Source organism: Anas platyrhynchos, chromosome 8 (assembly GCF_047663525.1).
Source record: "Anas platyrhynchos isolate ZD024472 breed Pekin duck chromosome 8, IASCAAS_PekinDuck_T2T, whole genome shotgun sequence".
NCBI classification, from domain to species: domain Eukaryota; kingdom Metazoa; phylum Chordata; class Aves; order Anseriformes; family Anatidae; genus Anas; species Anas platyrhynchos.
The window spans coordinates 8,997,115-9,018,628 of NC_092594.1; the positions used below are offsets into that span (position 1 = coordinate 8,997,115).

Consider the following 21,514-nt stretch of genomic DNA (forward strand, 5'->3'; position numbering starts at 1 on the left):
TGTACTTTGGGAAAACTGAATTATTAAAGTGGAGGTTTCATCTTCTGTCTGCTTTGCTTCAGTGTGTACAGAGCTCTTACATCAATTTAGTTTCGCTACTGTTACTTTCTGCAGAAAAGGACTGGACCTCCTACCATTGTGAATGGTGGCAAGCTGACTTGAGTAGGAAGGAGATTTACATGTTCATTACATACAGAGTATCTGAAAGTGTAGCATGAAACATACGTTTATGTTTGTTGCTGTAAAGCAAAACAGACTGTTTCCATTGGGTAAACTGCAGTTTTTTGAGTCTTATTTTGCTTTAAAGCAGCAATAGTAATATTTCATAGATTTAATTTCATGAAACTAATGATTTTAATTCACAGACTCCTTGATAATATAGGCAGCATCTTAGAAAGCATTTCCAGTGCAGTGTTTATGGAATATAAATTTCACATGTGACAACTTCTCCTACTTTTCTTAAGGAAAGAAAAAAAAGTACTTTTTTTTTTTTTGTAACAGATTGTTCTGCTTTCCCTTATACTTGTGCTAAGAAAGAAGCTTCAGTTCACTGTACAACTCTTCCAGATTGTTGGTAAAATGATAAGCAGAATCCCTTTCCTCCTTTTCCAACCACTTTGGACCTTTCTGATTCTGATTGTCTATTGGATATTCTGGGTTGCTGTGCTACTAAGCTTAGGAACTGCAGGTAAGTATATGCTTTCCATGTTTTTGATGAATGTTATCTGCTTCCTAAGTTCAGTTCTTAAATATGTGACCTTCTGGTGTTAGTATGCAAAATATGGGCTAGCAATGTTATTTAGCCGTTTTACTCTTTTTTTTTTTTAAACTCTTGCTGCAGTCTTTGACATTGCTATATTTCTGTGAGTCAGCACTACAGGAGAAATGTTTTTTGCTCCTAGATGTGGGCTTTAGGTTTGTTCTTTCTCAGTTACTTAATTTATGAATAGATGGTGGTAGATATGTATATGCTTTATGTATTTAAATGAGGGAAGTAACATTCTCATTTTGTAACTGCATTAAAAGTTGTCTTCTCTCTCCTGTTAATCTCCTCTGACTATAAAAAATGTCCAGATATCGTGGAGGCAGCACATTGTTTTAGGGCAGTACTTTATCGACAACTGCTGTAATTATTTAGATTGGTACAATCTTGGATCGATTCAAAGGCTCTTGCAATTGTAGAGGAGGCGCTCTGTAGAGAAAGTCAATCATACTGTGAAAGATCTGTAAGAAGAATGGATTATGATTATGGAAATGGTATTACTGAGGGACATCCTGCTATAAGATTTGTCACTGATTGAACCATAGCTAACTTGGATGCTGTCCCTTGGCACAGCATCACTGTCTGAGGGAGGGGAAGGTTATCCTTTTGTGAAACCACCTGAAGGAAGGATGCTGGTCATGTGTAGCTCTGGGAATAACTCTTCATGCAGGTATCAGCTTTTGTCCACGGGAAGCGTGATGATTTGAGTGTTGAATTTTTTTGTTTGTTTTTTATTTTGAATTTCTATAGTGACTGCTAGGAGTCAGATGTTGTCCTCTGGGTTGGAGTTTGTACAGAATTGATGCAGGCAGACAGCTGTTTGTCATGGAAGCTTTAGTTATTCTTGTGTGTTTTGTTGTTTGTTTGTGTGTTTGTTTTCCTGAATCTTTGCGGTCCTTTGTGTGTGGAGAAGCAAATGCAGCCAAGCTCTTTTAACGCTTATGTTTTATTTTGTTATGTGCTTCCACCACTTTTTGAGCCTGTGGCTGTAGTAACTCCTCTGCACAGGCTTGCAGATCCCTCCAAGGCCAGAATAGCCTCCAACTTTTCTGTAGCTGAGCCCATTTGCCAAAACTGGCAGTATTCCACACCTCTGTGGGTCAGGCACCTCACTCGTCTCCCATGACAACTGCTTCCATCTCAGTCTCACCCTCTTAAATCTGGCAATGGACAAAACCCACTTCGCCTGCAACATGAGACACCCTCTGTCTGAGTCTATACTGGTATCGTGCATCAGCCAGCCACTGCTTAGGCTAGACCGGGATCTATTTCCCTCCATTTTTCCTTGGAGAGTTATGCAGGTTTGCAAGGATCTCTCTGTTTCAGCTACCATTTTCCCACTAGCTCATGTCCATCAGAAATTGCTGCTTGAAGCACTGTCTGCCTGATGACGGTCTGACCTAGCAAGGCCAGATGTCCAGCCTTCAGTCTCTTTGTGAGTGGTTCCTGCCTGACTAAATAGTCAGACAGATTCACTTTGCTTTAATGGTCATGGATGTTTCTTTTCCACGCTCCTCTGATTTGGGTTTTCCCATTACAGAGGCAGTATTGTGTGCTAGACATACCTTTGAGTGTTAGCTTTTCTGTAGTATTCATCCCATTTTTGCACATATCGGCTAGGTGGCAGTAATTTTCAAACTGTCCTTGTTGGGGTACCTTTTCACTGCTTCAGACCAGTCCTTTGAGCATCTCCTGGGCTATCAACCAACTGCTCATTTCATGTACCTGCTTGGATCAGAAACAATTTAAGATAAACATTAACTATAGTAAAAATAGCAGCAGGTAAATAAAAGGAATGATAACACACAGATTTGCTAAATATATAATTAACAAGAACTATTATAAAAAATGCTACATTTTTGATTTTTATCTGAGCTGACACATTACTCACAAGAATATTCATTGGTACTCTTAATAAGCACACGTAGGGATGTGAAGCTTGCCCTTGTTAAATCTAAATTTAGAAAATGCCAGCCGAGTCTGTCATATTGAAAAGCTTTTGGAAATGCAGAAATCATTAAAAGAGTAGAAATATTTTAGCTTATATGACAGAAACAGCTTGATGATAAGTGCTGGGTGGGGAATTAGTCAGATACTTCCTGGAGGCTTTTACAGATTTGCAGGAAAATAGTGAGTTGCACGTTACATCTGAGAGCAAATTCCACATGTATTCACAGGGAAATAAAAAACAGTGAAAACTGACTTTGAGAGACTTTTTATGATTTTTCCATGTGCCATTTTCCCATATTGGTTACGTTCTCTGTTTTCTGCTAGACATTTCCATTCAGCTTTTTTTTTCCTGCCATAGTGGAGAGCAGAATTCAAATGGCTTGTGACCTGCTCTAACATTCATAGTGCAGCAGACATCTCTTGGCTCAGAGGTTATTTTACTTTTTTTTTTTTTTTTTCCCTAGCATAATAGGAATGCTAGTGCTCCAAGATACAAATGGCAGTATGGAAGGCAGCATAATCTTGCTGCATAGTAGAGCAATGTTGAAATTTCTAGCATGCTCGCTCTCAGTTTTGAAAGAACTGATTTCTTGCAGATATTCTTGCATAAGAAAGGGAGGTCATTTCCAGGCACTTAACTATCAATATATTGCTCACGTAGGGAGTCTAGTAAAACATACGTTATAACTGAGATCTTCTGCCAGGATATTTGTAGTGTAGGTGGCAATCCTTCTATGAGTTTTCTACTAATAGATAGTATGTTAATACTTAGAAGGGAATGTGTATCTGATAAAGGATCTGTACCAATTCTAAGTTACAGCCTAAGCATGAATGCAGGTAGCAAAATGCACTCTATGAGTTTCATTCATTTACCTGATTAAAACTTGAATCCATTGGTTTTATCATTTGTTTGCAAGTATGCTTTTTATTACGATGTCTGTGTTAAATGGTGGCTGTTGTTACCCAACAGATGTAAACTGAGTTTTTGGCAAAGTCCAGGGGCTGAGGTGTTTATATGTAAATAACGTGTAAATGACCTGCAGCAGCCTCAGTGCCCACTAGGTGCCGATAAAGTGATGTAGGAAAGGTTTATTTCTGGATCTACTCAGTTGTTTACAGCTGCTCTGATTACAGAATAACTCCTCCTGAGAGGAGCTCGAAGACAACAAAGGCAGTTTTAGCCTTTTAATGATCTGGAGAGGTAATAAAGGATTGTTTTTATCTGGCTCACAGATCAAGGGGTTTTGATGAGGTGACACAGAAGGTCGGTGTCAGCAAGAAGTATGATAGTTGTTCCAGTCCCGTACTCTACCCAGTAAACCACATCTTAGATTTCTTTTGTAGCTCAAAACGAGGATAATAATCTCTAGGCTAGATTTGATACTGAGAAAATTCCTTCAAACTTTATTTAAAATTTTCAACCCAAATATGAGTCCTCAAAATGCTGACTGCTAAAGCAGATCACAGTAAGGTAGCTGGTTGCGTTGGTGTTTTAGAATGGTAAAAATTAAGCATCCCATAAATATATATATATATATATATATATATACACTGTACTGTTTGGCTAATAATACATTGGCAGACCAGCTTTGTATTTTGTACTTGTTTTCTTTAATCACCCTGTAGGTGGAAGACATTTCTTTTGTGTTTTTTTTTTTTTTTTTTGAATTCTGGGGACTTTTTGCAACAGCTCACAGATCTTTTCGGAAGATCTCCCAGGATCTGCTCTCTTTGAACAATTTGTTTTTTCTGTTGACAAATAGCTGCCTAGCCAGACTACATAAAATATAGGTGGTTCTGTCTTGTTTATGACATTTTGACTTTTTTTCTCATGCGTGTATTTTCTGGATCTATATCTTAGACAGAAATACATTAAGAAAGCTGAGAAACTGAAATGTTTATAAAGACATGAGTCTTTTGTATAATACAAAGAGATGGGCAAATGAAATTGACTTGCTACTGTGCTGCACCTGTTCTTAACATTTTTCTTGGATCTCCACTAGTTATATAATATTTATAGTGTCTCTGCATCTTACAGCTCTGGAGCACTGGATTCTCGCTTGAGCTGTGATGCACCTGATCTTTATGTGACCACACAGGCACCTTATTTACGTCTTCTCCAAAAGTTAGCGTTACTCTGAGAAGAGACTAACTTCTTGGGAGCTATAGAAACCTATAGATGCCCTTGGAAAGGTACTTATGCACATGACTGGCTTGAAAAACGTTGATAATCCTATTAAAATCAGTGGGACTACTTATGCATTTTAAGGTAGGCACCTGCTTAAGTACCTCAGTAATTCAGAGTCCGTAAGAGCAGCAGAGAGCGAGTGAATTCCAGACCTAGAGATCTAGGAGAAATGCCAGGCTCCACGAGACTTGAGACAGTGCAAACAGTGGCACCAGTTAGAACCATTAGCCGGGTAGGAATGGAATTCAGCTGTGCTTTGGAAAAGCTGATATGTCTTAGGGTTATTGAGTCTTACTGTTTGTGAATTTGTGTGGTGTTTCATTGCAGAACTTAAGTGGCTGTCTGGCACAGCAAAACATGTCTTTCAGCTTTCTAGCGTGCGGGAGCTGTGAAGTCCAGGTAGCATTAATACTATGTACGTAATGCAGGATGAGAAGGCAGCGTGAGATTTTCCTGTAGTGGAGGTGCATCCTACAAGCAAGAGCAATATAAAAAAGCTATATAGCAAAAGCTATATAAAGTTGTTCAGTAGCTAAACCAACAATAAAAACCTATTGCTTGCAGGGTCCTTGACATTCCAATTACCGTTGTCTAGCTTTGCTGTAAATACCACTACATGGAAAAAATACATAAATAAAATTACACAATAAATTCTGTTGGAGGACGCATGAAGATTCAGTGCCTGCTGCCAGAACCTTTCCTCACTTAGCAGTGGGAAGTGCACATTGTATTTTCATGTTAACAGGAACTGATAAACAGGCTCTCGGTATTTTCTGGGCAGTGGTTCTTTGTTCTGATAATGCAGTTACTAAACTAGACTACCCAGGAATTTTCATCCCTTTAAAACAGCCTGCTGCTTCAGGCATCAGCAAAAACTTGCAGCAGCTGCTGCTGAACAAGTCTTAGAGTACCAGAGTGTAGCTGGTGATGCTGCCTGTGCACGCTGCCTTCCCTGTCATTGCACTGCTGTGCTGGCTGGTACAACAGCACGGCACGGCATCACACTGCAGTCAGTGCACAGCCAGGTGGAGGAACTGTTCCGAATCCTGCTGCAAACACTTGTGATTGTTTGCATTGTTAACAGCACTGCTTTGAAGTATTTGCAGCAGATAAACATTTGTACTGATCAGAGGTTTTCAGATTTGGTGATTCAGCTGGAGGACTCTAGTTCCGTAAGCTCTTTACTATTGACTTATTAGCCTTACCACTAGGAGTGTATATATAGTACACCAGAAGGATTCATTTTCAGCAGACTCTGCTGTGAGAACGTAGTTGGAGGAAAAATGCTCTGCTGACAAATTAAAACTGTATTTCAAGGCTTTGTTGAGAAAGTTTAGCTTACGTGAACAGTAAGAAGAAAGTGGAGTGCTGAGGAAAAAGGCATATACTTTTCTCATAAGCATATCTAGGGTAGCATTACAGTTTATATGTGCTGCTAGGACTGACATGAGAAACAGCATTGTATGGAATTCTGTTGACAACATTGTATATGCACAGTAGGCTCAGCAGACAGGGTATCAGTCAGGCACAGGTATTTACATTGGTAAACAGATTTTTGTGAGGTAACAAAACCTGTGCAGCAGGGTACAGTGCTGTACATGCAGCCGTGTGTGAGGTTGGCCAGGAAACAAAACCATTGCTGTTGTTACTGCAGGTGGTTATTTTAGTAGGCTGGAAAAAAGCAAAAGGAATTAGTTTACAATGCAGATATTTGCCAATCCTCATGACAAAGCTAGAGAAGCAAAACCAGAAATGTGCCTTTTTTTTGAAAAAGAAATGTTCAGGTAGATTGTATGCTGGAAAACATGGTTAATTCTGCTACCAAACGGCATTATGTCTTTGCATAGAAATGGGGAGGTGGTAGACCTTGTATTTTATTGACCTATCATTTGCACAAATTCCTCAGAAAAAGCTATAGGCTATGGTTAATGAGCATATCTGGGGGGAATTAGTTGGGTGTGCTGCAGGAAACTGGCATTCTAGAGCCCCTGGAAGAAGCAAGGGTGATGAACCCCGCCTTGGATTCAGAACAAGGAGGAAAGATATAGCACATAGCTTGTTTTAATGTGCCAAAGTAGATGAATCTATTCTCAAAAAAGCTAAAAAGGACAAATAACTTTTGTATCCAAACTTAAAAACAAGGAGTCAAGGAATGGGGAAGAATGGCTGAGAGTTTGTGATAAGGGATCTGAGGTAAGAGTAATATCTTTTTTACAACAGCAAGCATCTTGCATTTCACAGACTTAAAATGCATTTGAATATAATGGCAGCAGCGGTATTTCTGGGAATGATCAACCTTACAGCAATGCAAAAAATTTAACTGTTTAGTTAAAATTGATAACCTTTCAGAAAACAAAATATTTAAAAAAAAGTAAATGTCTGTGTTTGCACTTCAGCAAAGGTTGCCTTGCTGAAGAAGCCTGATACCTACAGTACCTACAAACACCTCCTTGAGGCCAGCTGTGTTGCGTTGATGCATGCGAGTCTTGATTACAAGAGTGCTGAGAACAAGATTGGCTCAACTGTGGGAAGAATGCTTAGTTTGTAGGCTATAAATCTATTCATAGACTTGTTCTTTTTTCCATGCCTTTCAATAGCAAATAGTTCTTCTCTGAGCATCTAAGAGGGATGAGTTTCTTATAGTGCTAATCTTGTAGGAGTAAAATAATTCAATTTTTTAAATACAGACACATATTTAAGCTAACCACATAGTAACGATTATGCACCTGTGTAGTGATTTTTGGTCCTTTCAAAGCACTTCAAAATAATTTTGCAGTGCTGCTATGGGGTGGATTAATATTTTTCATAATTTACAGGCAAATGGACTTGGGTTGTGAAGGCTTGTAAAGCTTGTCTAAACCTGATGGCTGAAAACAAATCTTTATTGTCTCTACTCCTTGCTATTCTTAAGTATGAACTCTGTTGTTGTAGAAAATAGGACAGAATTAAGTGAACCACTTCATAGCTTACTATCTGTGGTATTTTTGAACTTGCAGATGGTGCACATTAGTGCTGGCATTAGAATGCTGTGCCAGCAGTAAAAGACAATTCTCTCTCTTCTTTCAAGCAGCTGGAGTAAGAAACCACTCACCTTCAGAGATCATTTTATTCTGTGATCATGTATATCTTGAAGGTTAATGGAGTAAAGGCTTGGTAAAATAAAAAGAAAAAAAGCAAAATCAAAACTTTAAAAAAACAACCATGGGTTATGGACCTAGAGACCTTTCACTAGGAATGAATATTCTGATACAGTTATTCTGTGACTAGACTTCAAAGTGAAGTGTCATAAATCGGATTGTATAGGGAAAGGCCTGATTGCTAAGTTGCCTGAGTTATTCCCACCTTCTGTGAAAAGCTATCTTTTGAGTATGGAATGAATTCTTTGTTATTAATGGAAGTGGAGAGAATTTTATTTAGCTTGCATAAGTGCATTTTTCAATGTTCCTCAATGTAGTAGTCACTCTGGAGCGCTTACTACGATACAGATGTCTGCATTATTATTGGCACTGGGTTTGGAGAGGCTTTCCTTATATGCCTGTATTTTGCACAAAGATTGCAGAGTACAGAGAATGCAAACTGAGTTGCTGTTGTTCTAATTAGTAGTAGTCATTAAAATAGTAATTTTGTTTTGTTGCAATGTTATACATCCTTAATATTTCTATGCACTTTTTCTCTTTTGCTCCTTATAGAGAAAATCTATAACATTTCATAACTATGAGTTAATTTCAAATTTGATTGAAGAAAACAAAGATATTTTTAGGATGCTTCTGAAGCGTTTCATTACTAAAATATTGAGTAATGTTTTCTTAGAAATCTTTACTGATTTACATTTCTCCTCTTGACTTTATTGGCAGCTCTGCTTTAGACCAAATTTAAACCCAAGCTTTTACTTTTTGCAAGGCTGTACTTTTCAAAATTCTATTTCAATTACAAAATTTTGGCTCCTTGGTTTTGTTGGAGTGGGTAGAAATAAATATTACTTGAACTTATTTTTTTATGTTTTTTATTTCATTGAACAAGTGTTAAGAAAAAGGTTACATACATACTTGCTTGTTCTTCTCTAATGAATTGTATTAATACAGTGATACAATCCCAATCCCAGGTACCGCACAAACCACTTCAGAAGGACAAGTAGAATACAGAGCTCTGTCTGGAATTTGCTACATGGCATGGTACCATTTCATTGGCCTTATCTGGACTAGTGAATTCATTCTTGCCTGTCAGCAAATGACAATTGCTGGGGCAGTGGTTACTTGCTACTTCAACAGGTAAGTGCTGAATTGCCTCCTTATAGTTCTGGGGATTTGCTAGCATTTACTTTCAGTCTCTTTCTAGGTAAAGTAGTCTCAAATGAACTGCAGTTTATGCCAGTATTTTGGAATCCAGTTTAATATAAAATAGTGTTACTTGTTGCAAGATCTTGATTTTACAGTGTGAGTGATCTTAATATGATGCACCCCATACCACTTGAGTTATTGGGCCAAATTGAGCCATGATACAAGCCAAGAGAACATTGTTGACTCTGATGAAATTGCCATTCATAGGGCACAAGGCTGCATTTGACCCTTTTCCAGGAGACTGGAAGCTCTAAATAGGGATGTAATATATAGCTCTGCCGTAATTTTATGTATTCATTGGCCATTTGACCTCTTCCTAAGTGTTCATCCCCGCTCTGGGTTTCCAGTTCTGACTGTGTAAGTGCCTAGTCTGCTCCACTTTTTTTGTTCTGTGCAGATATTTTCAATTAACTGTGAATGCTTTAACAGCCCTGTTAAGAACTTCGAGATGTAAAGAAAATTCCTTGAATTTTATACTATATTGAAAGGTAAAGGTGGAGGAAAAATCCCCACTTATCATGATTTGTACTGCTTTTTACATTTAAAATATTATAAGATGAAATTAAACTGGTTTCATGCACCTGTGCGGTGCTACCCTGTCACTGTGAGGGAGATTTAAATCCCACAATTGCTGGGCTTTTTTTTTTTTTTGACAATGGGAAGAGTAGTATCTGGAAAGCATTTTTCTTCATAAATATTTCATGAGCTTTCTTCCCTTCATTGCTCTGTTCCTCCACTCCCAGCAATGAGGGTTTCCGTCTGTGAAAAACTCAAGTGTGGCAGGAGAGGGCCCAGAGCGCTTCAGCCAAAGCAGCTTGGGACAACTGGGACTGGGGACCGGGGAAGGGAGACTTTGGGCTTCACCAACACCTAGATAGCAGGTTTCTGTTGATGCTCTTTAGAACATATCCCTGGATGTTTCAGTTCCAGAGAAAAGTCTCTTTCCAAAAGGTTTCCAAATGGTTTCTACTGTGCCCAGCAGAGACACCAGCACAGGGCCTGCATGCAGGAGTGCTCCAGCTGTAGCAGCAAAGCTGGAAGGTGTAACAGTCAGTGGCCATTCTTGTTTTAAGCAATGTTTAGTCATCCCATTCAGAAGGCCAGGGCAGGGCACTGTTTAACATGTACATTACGAATTCTGTGCTAGGATCCTCTACACAGCTGACAGCCGTTCCACAGAACGGGTGCTAGTAAGGGTGCTGACAAAACCTACAATGCTGGTTTTCAAAAGGTTAAGACCTGCTGAGTGACACTGCTACTTTACATCCTGTGAAAGGACCTGATAAGGGAGGAGCTCATAGTTCAAGTCATCTCCTTTTTCCCTATTGAGGCTCTGAGCGCAAGTAACTAGCATGTCTGTGGTTCCCTGGGTAGCTGGCTGCTCTTTTCTCCTAAGCAAATTTTATCTTCTTCAAGCTTTAGCAGTTGAATTAGCTTTGGCAGCTGAGTGCTGAGGCACTAAGTGTTCATTTAGGTTGTTTGCTTGGGAAAGCACAGGAAAGAAAATACGTTTTGCTGCCTTTTACTGTTTCGCATGCTGCAGTGCATATTTGAACAACACACCATCTAAATCCCCAAGGTAAAGACACTGTCCATATCTTCATGCAGAGCAGGGAAGCAGCTGTAAAAGCTGTTGTGTGGTGACTTCTGCTGCTCTGTCAGGGTCTTCCGCTTTCCAGCTATTTTCTACTGCTGCAGGAACTGGCTGTGGAGGACAGAAGGTTCCTGCACCCACTTGTATTGAAATCATTTTTGTACTGCTACTTTCGAGCCCTCCTTTTGCTTGCCAGGTTAAACATACTGTTTTTGAGTGACTTGTGCTTGGAAAAGGAAATGCAGGTTTGGTGTGGTGGTGACCCCTCTTCCTGGTCTTTAGGCTGTCAGCACAGACCTGCAGAGAGCAGGGAAGGGACAGGGAGAGGATGGTGAGCTACAAGAGCAGTCGCACTGCCGAGGGCAGGGGTTATCTCAAGCTGTTCCAGAAATTCAGGGCTTGCCTGCTATGTGTTTTTAATGTATTCCCTGGGGCAGCATCACAAAGGCATGTCACAAGAGTTTGTTTATGATACCTCACAGAGATGCTTTCTTCTTGGCTTCTGAGTGCTCCGAGGAAATGGCATGGCCTTTCCATGCGGAAATCTCCTTCCACAGCACATGCAGCCATGTGCTGTGCGACCGGCAGCCGTGCCAGGTTTCTGAGCAGGGAGGGCAGGGTGGCTGTTTTAGCTGGGTCAGCATTACAGGTAGTGTACGTTTGACCTGCAGTACCACCACCACAAATTAATTTTGCCTTCTTTGGTTTTAGATGAAAAATGAATTTGTGAAATAATGTATTAATTCAATAAAATAGATTGAATGGTTACTTTTTATGACTTGTGAAGAAGGCTCAGTCTAAATATATATATATATATATTCTTTGTTATTATTGCTGTCCTACATGAGGGTTTATTTTCACTTTGGTGTGCTTAGGGGTTATTCATGTATTTGCCTTTTTGATTAGATGAGCTTTTTCCTTTCCCTGCAGTTAAAGGAGGGTGGTATGCTAACTCGACCTATGTCACAGGGATCACAGTCCTGTCCATGTTTGAGCTTATCCAATAACTAAATCTTGTATGTATGTCACTGCACAGTGTTGATGATCAGGAAGTATTTGCAGGACTGGAGTTTTCCACCTGACTCTAAGATGCTCAGCACCACGAACTTCCAGTACGAGACTCAGTAAGAGGTGAAATACATCTCCCAGTAAACAAAGCTTTATGGATTTACAATCAAGATTTGCACCAAAGTCATTGAGACATGAGCTAGGACTAAATGTGTAAAGGACTCCTCTTCCCTTTTCCAAGACATCTGTAGCATTTATGAGCATCCTTTACCCTACTGACCTACCCCATGAAAAGGGTTATCAGCATGCATGTAGTCAAACCTGTCCCTGTGATGCTGAGAGCAGCTAAAAGGGCAATTTGAAGTACACTCTGAGAGCTTTCTGTTAGCCTGATAATGTCTCTTCTGTTACAAATCTTGAAATTCTTAGTACTTCTTTAAAAGCTGGAATTCATATTTACTTGGAGAATACATGATTCGTTCGTTAATACTTCTGACGTATTTTACAGTAAATCTCTAGGCAATCTTTGAAAAGGGTGAGGCAGGATTAAGAAAACTATAAGCACAGTTCTGAAAAGGAGAAGTGTTTTTGTTTGTTTGTTTGTTTTTTTCTTTTAAATACGTAAGACTTCTGGGTGAGTCTAGGTGGCATTTTTTCATCACACAAAAAAAGTGGTTTTAAAATTAAAGATGAGATGCTTGTGTGATCATTCAGTCCAAGGAACTTAGTGTTAAGAAAGGTATCAAATATCACAGAGCTCATAAGAAAATAGACAGCTGACAGCACTTGAAAAAATAAAGTTTAAAGATTAAAAGATGATGTAGTATTGAGGACGATTCACAGGATTTTGGAATGATAGTGTTCTGTATGAATCAAGCAATCCCTTGGTGACATAACATAGGAATACTGAAGAGGAAAATCAAGCTGTGGCCCTAATCAGTCCTGTAACCAGCCCTATCAGGAATCTTCCTGTTTTCCCCTGATACCTTGCATATGTTGGGGCACTGCATCCATGCCATGAGTCTGCATGCACAGATTCACTGAACAATACAAACTTTCCACAAAACCTTATGCATGTGGCTGACTGCATGCTTGTACTAAAGTTGTTTCAGGATTACAGGCATAATGTAAAAAGTGGGATGAAACTTCATCCTTGAGGGTACTTGGGTGTAGATGGATAATTGAGCCAGTCTTGAACTTGATTAGTCAGAAGTATAACCTGTTGTTATATTTGGCTAGCTATTGCCCTATGTTTCCTTCCCTGAGCCAGAATTATAAGGAAAAAGTTTGTTCTTTTTCCAATCTGTTTGGAAGCAAAGCAAGAAACTTTGTCAGACTCTGTTCTTGTGAGAATTCCAATGCTAGGAAAAGAAGACGTGGAAGAGCTTCCAAATGTGTAGGAATTTATCTAAACTTCAAATTCTGAGATTTTTGCTCATTAATCAGACCTGTTAAAAGTATGAAAACTGTTCTTTATTCTTCTCCGTGGTAGCAAGTAAATTATCAAGTAAACTTTGTCCTTTTTTATTTCTCAGCCTTGTTTACCTTTTAACTTGCAGAAACTTAATTTTTATATTCTGAGATTTGACTGAGGCTGTTATGTGTAGGCCAGTGTAAAAGGGAAAAGGAAAAACTAGTGCTATCTGAATAGAGTAACTTCTCTATATTGAGATGTATGTGTTTCCAACATGGAAACCTGATAACTTGGAAAAAAAAAAAAAAAAGACTTATTATAAAATTTCAGTATCCCCAAGCAGTTCCTCTAGTTGTGAGACCAAAAATAATAAATGCAGCAATTGCATTGCTGGAATTTCCTATTTAAAATAATGTGGTATATTCACATACTTAAATATAACTGCAGTTAGTGTTTTGAATGAACTGCAGTGATACCTTCAGGATTATTGCAGAACTGTGATACCCATCGTAAAGCAGTGTATATGAAGACTTAATTAAAAAATATTTATAAAACAAAAATATATTTGTAGATATTTAGCCCCAACCAGTCACTCTCTTTTATCACTTCCTTTTTATTTTTTACCTTCTTCTGCAAACTATTAATTTTTCAAGGTAACAGATGTTTTGAAGGAATCACTTATGAAAATAGGACATCGCATTTATGATGTCTTTTATATTTATGATGTCTGATCTTTACTTACCCACTGTTTCTGTTGCTTGAGTAACTTTTTCAGGGTTGGGCCTATTGCATACAGTTGCATTATAGATGGATAGTTTGTGACTCTTAATCATTGGTGTTTTTTTGTTGTTGTTGTTGTTTCTTTTTGAACCCTCCAAAATATTTTTTTAGGTATTTATAGTGTTAATCTGATTGATTTTTTTTTTTTTTTTCTTACAGTGTTTGAAGAGGGGTTGGGGAATGGCTTTAAGTTCATTTCCTGGATTTCATATAAATTCTTGAGAGCTGTGTCATACTATTCTCTGTAAATGATTGACATTAAACTGAACTCTATAAAGGAAGCAAGGAAATAAAACCTGTATTTGGGATTCTTAGGCCAGTCATATGAGGTTAACTTTTTGTCTTTCCATTTGAAATTTGGGAAATACATTATTTCCCCAGAACGACACAGATTACAGAGGAATTACAAGATTTTTAGGCCAAATTATAATGTTAAACATACAATTTGAAATTTCTTTCTTGTGTGTTCTTGTGTGTTCCATTTTAAAACAAAACCTGTTCAGTGAGAAATAAAAAGCATTAATTATCTGAACAAAATTTAAAACAAAATTCAGTCAAGTTGCAACAGTAACTAAATCTCAGTTTTACACAAGAGATCTTGTCATATTTGTTCTGTTGTTAGCTTTATCACTAAAGCAGAAATAGTGAATTCATTCCTTCAGACTAAAATCTTGCAGAAAAGACAGTCAAATAAAAGACTGAGAGGATAAAAGCGACAGAAACGGGAGGGAGATGTTTGAGGAAGTATTCTCAGATGTTGTTCACTTCTGTTCTTTTCCATAGAATTTTTTTTCTAGATATTTTTTCCATTACTGAATATATCAAAATAGTCATTGCTTAAGAATTAAACAAATCTAATAAAAGTTATAAACTTGGCTACTTCGCTTTGGACTAAGGTGAACATTCAGATGAAGTCAGAAGGAAAATTGGAGTAGTTTTAAGTGTGAAAGGGTATACCAGCTTAAATGCTTAAATCTCCAAATACTAAATTGATACTATGCATATCTCCTTAAATAACAGTTTCCAAAACATTTTAAAATGTTATTTTTCTTTCTAGAAACAAAAATAGCCCACCACGTCACCCAGTCCTGTCTTCCATTTCAATTATTTTCTGCTATCATCTAGGAACTGTTGTAAAAGGCTCATTTTTAATTGCTATACTGAGAATACCAAGGATTGTTCTCTTGCACCTTTTTAATATCCTAAAACAAAAGGTAAGTATATAATTCTGTAACGCATAAAAGTAGTAGTTAAATGGTGAGGTTCGAGAAAAATATTGTGAAGAATATACTTCATTTAAAATGGATGACATAATGTGAATTTTTATTTTATCCCATTTTCCTTCATGAAGAAGGCCTTTTTCAAGTGCTTCCATTTTTTTCTCTCAACTCAGATATTTATATGAGGAGAAAATGCTAACATAAAAAACACCTTTATTTAGTTTTTGTTTGTAAATGTTTTTATGGCAGATAAAGGAAAAATACAGATTTGGCAGAAGGCTTTATTTAGAATTTTCACATCATAGATTAAAAAAAGTAAAGTAAGAATTATATTGTTTAGTATAAAATACCTTTTACAGAAAAGATTTCACATGTTTTATGATATGTGTTTATGGAAAGAATATGTGAAATAAGAACTATTCCAGAGATTTATACAGGAGCCAAACCACATCTATTAAGGTATATAAAAATACGGCTAGGCTGTTGTGGTTGTTGCTTGCATTCTTTCTGTCTTTCATGCATCTCTGCATCTCTTACCTTCTGCTGACAACATACCAGTGTGGTTAGCTCTGGCACTTCAGCAAGGAGAGAGCGAGCTCTCGTGACTGTACAGCTCTGACTTCAGAGGTAGATTTAGACAAAGTTTTTAAATGTAGGTCTTAGAATTCATCTCTTTTACTCCAGAACAAATGCCTCGACCGTGAAGTGTGTTATATCTATTTTTGACGGTATAGTTTTGAGCATCCCTAGTACCTCCGAGATGTATGTGGGTATACTTTGAGAATGCTCAGATAAAAAAGCCCTTCATAATACAATGCTCAAGAGATGTAGAAGTGACTGGGTTACCATCACTTTCATATGAAAGCATATGATGGTTATAAAATGTGGTGATTTGGGTCAATTAAGAATTTTGTTTAAAGACGGTAGGTGGGTTGAGTTGTGCTAGAAAGAAGACAGAGTATTGCCTGAATCTAGAGGAAGCAGGATCAGTGGACTTTCTGGGCATGCTTGTTTGTAATCTGAATACTTGTAGAAATACCTTGGAAAGAAAGATTACTTTTTTTTTTTTTCAATAGTAGCGTGCTTTAAACTCCTTTTGGTCCAGCTGCCAAGCATCTAGCTAGGATGTGACATGTCCCATTGCCATAATTGCTCCTAAAGAGGCTATGAAGTGCTCAGTCCACAAAAGGATGCCCCACAAAGTAACTTTGCTCCTTCCCATGGCAGGAGGGAGGGGCTGTGGCCCCTTTCCATCAAAGCTCTCTCAGTAGAGGGCAGGAGAAGTACTAAAGAGGGAGAAGAGGTGCTGCATTCTTATAGAGCTCACCCAGATTTGTCACCTTTGCAAAATAAGCTCCTGTTTTCTGAGGAGAGGAGAAGTCAGGAGTTTGCAAGCTTTGCAGGTAAATTCACTGGTGTTTCCTACACAGCGGTCTTCAACTGCAATCTTCTTTCTGCTATTCTGCTTGAAGTCCCTTACTCTGTTTTGAATAAACAGTGCTTAATGAAATTAACACAGTTGTAGTAAAATCATCTCTCCAGCAAAGCATGGTGGGATTAAAGCATTTCTCTGCTATCAGGAGTTTGTATGTACACTCACCATTGTAAAGGAATTATTCATGGAATATTTTCAAGAACTTGGGGGAAAAAAGTTGGGAGGCCCATGGTTTCAACATAACTCCATGGTAGCTGTGGGACCCGAGTATTTCATACAGTAACTGGAAGATCTCTGCTTTCCAAAACAAAAGAAAAGCATTTTAGCCTCTGGAAAAATAAGGTTAAAAAGACTCAAATATCACTGAACTGAAATTCCTTTTGCTGAGAAAAACAGGCATTTAAAATTGGAAGGCTACCAGGGTTACCAGGATATCTTTTTCTTGTCTTGTTTGATAAAATCTTTGGTGATGAAGAGTTCTGAGCTCTTGGTGGGGCTGTGGGGGGTAGAACAAACACTGAATTTCCTTCTCTGTTTTTAGTATGAAATTAATAGAGATCAGTGGTCTGCGGTCTGTTCTAGAAAAAAGTATTTTCCTCATGTCTTGGAAAGTGATTGTATGCTCTGGATCAACACAAACACATAAATCCTGCCCATTTTTTAATTTTTGACCATTAGGATACTGCTCATTTCAGAACCGTGATTTTTTTTTGATAAATGACAAAAGAAGTTTAAAACAAAAAGTAAAAAACAAACAATCAACAAGCTCTACTCCCTAAACACTGCATAGTACTGTAAGGGTTACTGACTTGCCTGCCTGTTTTGTTCTCCGTGCAGCTGTTAGCTCACAAAGCTGCTTACAGCAGTTATTTTTTTTCCTGAAGAAGTATCTTCCATCTACAGGAAGAAAAAAAATATGCTCAGCTCATCAGTCATTAATACTGTAGGGTCTGAATTAAAAACAAGTCCTATAATCCAAAAGGAAGCATGTGCTGCCTAAGTGAATACTGTTAGAAGAGTCGGTCACCTGTAAAGCATGCTTTTCTAAAATGGCAGTTTTGAGTCTAATTCTGTGTCCAATAACCAAACATTTCATTTTATTGCAGGAGAGTGCATGTGCAAAGTGCCTGTTGAAATGCTGTTCCTGCTGGCTGTGGTGCCAGGAAGGTTGCTTAAGTTACTTTAACCAGGTACGCTCTGTCATCTCCGCCACTCAACCATCTGCACACCTAGTTTAGAAACCATGTGTGTATGCTAGCTCCATTTAGCATGACTAAAGCAATATCCAGTGCATACAAGTCAAAGCTACCTGCTGGCTAGCTAAACAAAAAATTCTTCAAGTGTAGGTAGAGATTGTTGCAAAGAAACAGGGAGTTGACAAACATGGAAGGTAACCGAGTGTAAATTTTAGAGAACTTATTAATACAGCTTGAGATGACCCTTTCAGAGGGCCACTTGCTATTTCTGAAGGTAAGAGGACAACATCTTGTTAAGTTGTGCCAGAGAGACAACTGAAATGTCCAGGTAGAAGGAAGAAATTAAGTGAGAAACAGACCTGGAGATGCGTCATTAAACTAGATACAGTATTTTCCACTTGAAAGTCCCTATTAAAGAAAACTGAAGTCTTGGCTGATTTCCATTATCAAAATATCTGGGAATATAATCCATGATCAAAAAGCCAGATTATATAATGCTCTGTATTTGAAGGACTTCTTTGTTTTGTTAGCAGTTTTGTTTCAAAAGTGCTTTTATTGGAAATGAATGACTTATGACATGCAGCAGGTTTTCTGATACTCTTTCCTTTCTGATCCTTTTCTCCAGATTTATGAATATTTCTCCAAGTTCTATGTACATCATTGTAAATAGTTAATTCTTCTCTTTGTCAGTCCCCTTTTGTTATCTCTGGTGGCTGTGATATTATTAATGTGACAAGGAATCAGATGTTCTTGCTGATTCATAACTCTGTTGCTTTCTTTGTTCTCATTGCTAAGAGCAGCAGTGAAGTAAACAAGACAATGCTGATAAAGAGTCAGATTTCTCATTCTAAGGTAGTTGCATAAATAAAGCTTAATCCTGGACAACTATGAAAAGAACATTTTTCACTTAGTTCACCTTAGATTAAATACTTGTGCGGTAAAATCTCTGGTTCTATCTAAGCCGATGAATTTTCCAGACTTACATTTTTTAGGTAGATCTTATGGTCACTGACTCGGCGAGGAATCTTAGAGTTCGTTTTAACTCCAGGCTTCCCGTTTGTAGTCACCCTTTCCCTTTGGCTTCCTGCCTTTCAAAGAGATAGCCAGCATCACAGTGTTTACTTTCTCCAGCTGTTGTATGGTATGTGTTTGTTAAAAGGAGAATTAATTACAGTAATGTACTTTCTTTTGTTTCAGAAGGCTGTATTGTATCTCTTGTTCCCTTAAAAGATTTCCTGTTTCCTAATCTATTGTAGGCAAATTTATTTCTATACAAGTTGTGTTTTTAGCCTAGTGATCTTAGTATTGTGTTTGCTGCTAGATAATTGTTTGTTTGAACGTCAGTTTAGCAAAGATGATGGTGCTATACGAGCTTCAAATCTGGGGCAGTTTGGGAGACAGAGAACAAAAGCAAGAACATTCTGTAAGATTTTAATAGAAATTTTATCTGTATGAAAGGGTAATGTTCTCAGATTATGGCATTTCATAGGGCAATTAATGTTTTTTTTTTTTTTCTATAAAGAATATATTCAAGGCTATTAAAAATAAAAGTGTTGACTAAGATTGAAAGTCTTTGTGGAAAAAATAACTAGTTTTAAGAAGCTTAACATACAGTTTGATTAACACAAGTGTTGAATTTAAGAGTGCTCACTGAGATCAGTGAATGTTGGGTACAGCCTTGAAATTTCACATTGCTGTTAAACATGGACTCAAGGGTTGGACTTTAGGGACTTTTAAAAAGTTGCTTTTACATATGCGTATGTATCTAACATTTTGAATGTATTTTTAAGTTTAGATTTTGATTTTTCTATGAGTTGAAATTATAGAAATGCGGAACAGCTGTTACAAAAGTCGGTCCAAAGCTCATTAACATTCCTTACTGTGCTTTTGCCTTTTATCCCACTATTATGTTCACCATTGTAATAAGCATAGAATTACCTGGAAACTTAAAAAGCCTTCCCCATCACTTCTGCATTATTTTCTTCAACCTGTTGTTGTATTGCTTAGATATTTAAAATCCTTTCTTGCTCTTTCATTCACTAGTATAATCAGATTAAGCAGAGCACCTTGTCTTCTCTCTGGGAAACTTGCAGATGATAAATAGGTGTTGGAGGAAGTAACATTGGTGATAGTGTGTGAGCTTCTTTCTTCCCATGCAGTGTGAACCAAGTGCCTTGTTACGTTGTCAATGGGCTGATGTGCTGTCTTTCAGGAGGGGTGTAACACTAACTTTGATTGTTGTGTGTATTCCTGAAGAGATTCCTTCTCTCCTTGGTCAGCTAAATTGTGTTCAGCTCTCTTGCAATTTAAGTTGAACAGGGCCAAAAAGGTACCCTGTCATCTTCCTGTCATGACAGATGCTGCACTTGATGCTGACAGTTGCTGTATTTCCAGTGGCGGTCGTTGCAGGAGGAATAATGTAAACCAGTATCCTGTTCAGATTGCAATGTGGATAATTACATTCTGCCTTCCTAAATTTCTTTTGGATATGCAACTGGATCCTGTGCTAAACTGTGGTGTAGTGTTGCTATGTGCTGTTAAACAGTTCACTCCTTAAGCTGTTCCATTTCAGTCATGGGCAAAGTGATTCATGTGTGTGTATAATCCATTAGTAACAATTGTAAAGCACTCTGGGTTCTATCTGGATGAAAAGTGCTTTGTGAATATAAAGTCATTATCCTTACTTGACAGTTCTGTTTGCCAACACTTGTCAGAATTACCACAGATTTTTCATCTTCTGGCTCTGATAGTTTCAGTATGTTCCAGATAAACATATCCAATCATCTCAAGTAAAATCTGGGAGATTGAAATTTCTCTTCCGTAAAAAGAGTATACTGTTTTCTTTATGTGGTCTGGGAGCTGCAAGGTCTGTCTGTCTCCTGCTCTCTTAAATTGTTATGGCAAAGTCTTAACTTTTGATACATCAAAGCAGTCACTTTTTTTCTTTACAGCCTTGTTGCAATGACATTTTTAACAATATATCTATTTCAGGATAATTCTGCTTTTCTGTGTCTGCGCTGCGTTCATCTGTAGCCAGTTGGCAGGCAACCGCTCCACAGTGCAGCACATGGATTTCTGGAGCTGCTGAGTGTATGTGGTTTCTCTGTTTTCCTCAGCACAGCTTCGTGCTGTGTAGCCTTCCGGGCCCTGTGGTAGCCATTCCTGGTGAATGACACGGTGTGATCGCCTGCGTTTGCTCCCACTGAGACCCTTCAGTGACACTGAAAGCCAGCAACTGTCTAGTGTGAAAAAACAGAAGCAAGTCTGTCTGGTGGTCATATATCCATGGTAGTTAGTTGTCTCTTAAACTTTGGATGGAAGCCTATCAGGAGGCTGTGCTTAAATGCCTTCTGGAGAAATGACCTAGATAAAACCAAAATTCAGGCATGCTAATGTAAGTACAGTTCTCCTGTGCGCTGCCAAAGATATTATGCCTCACACCATCAAATACTTCTTTTTTATTCCCAAAACCAATACTGCCCTTTAATGTTACTGGCAAAGTTTCTTCTAGATGTGAAGCTAAACTTTCAATCATCTTGAAAATACTGGCTAAAACATCAGTCTTTGGTGAAATGTTGTTTTAAATATGTTTGTTTTCCCTCTAAAGACTTTTTAAATATGCAGTAATG

At 38.0% G+C, this 21,514-nt stretch overlaps 1 protein-coding gene across 11 annotated transcripts in view; it reads left to right on the top strand.

Moving 5' to 3' along the window:
• SLC44A3 (solute carrier family 44 member 3) overlaps positions 1 to 21,514 on the top strand; it is a 100,072-nt gene that overhangs the window by 68,773 nt on the left and 9,785 nt on the right. For 10 of the 11 annotated variants that reach the window (XM_072041839.1, XM_072041840.1, XM_038182820.2 and 7 more), the window contains 4 exons: positions 502 to 688; positions 9,004 to 9,169; positions 15,092 to 15,248; positions 17,796 to 17,879. In XM_072041839.1, coding sequence (XP_071897940.1) covers positions 502 to 688; positions 9,004 to 9,169; positions 15,092 to 15,248; positions 17,796 to 17,879 — 594 coding nt within the window. Of the gene's footprint in view, positions 1 to 501; positions 689 to 9,003; positions 9,170 to 15,091; positions 15,249 to 16,481; positions 16,658 to 17,795; positions 17,880 to 21,514 lie in introns of those variants that run through there. The other variant, XR_011811042.1, reaches the window with a different exon arrangement.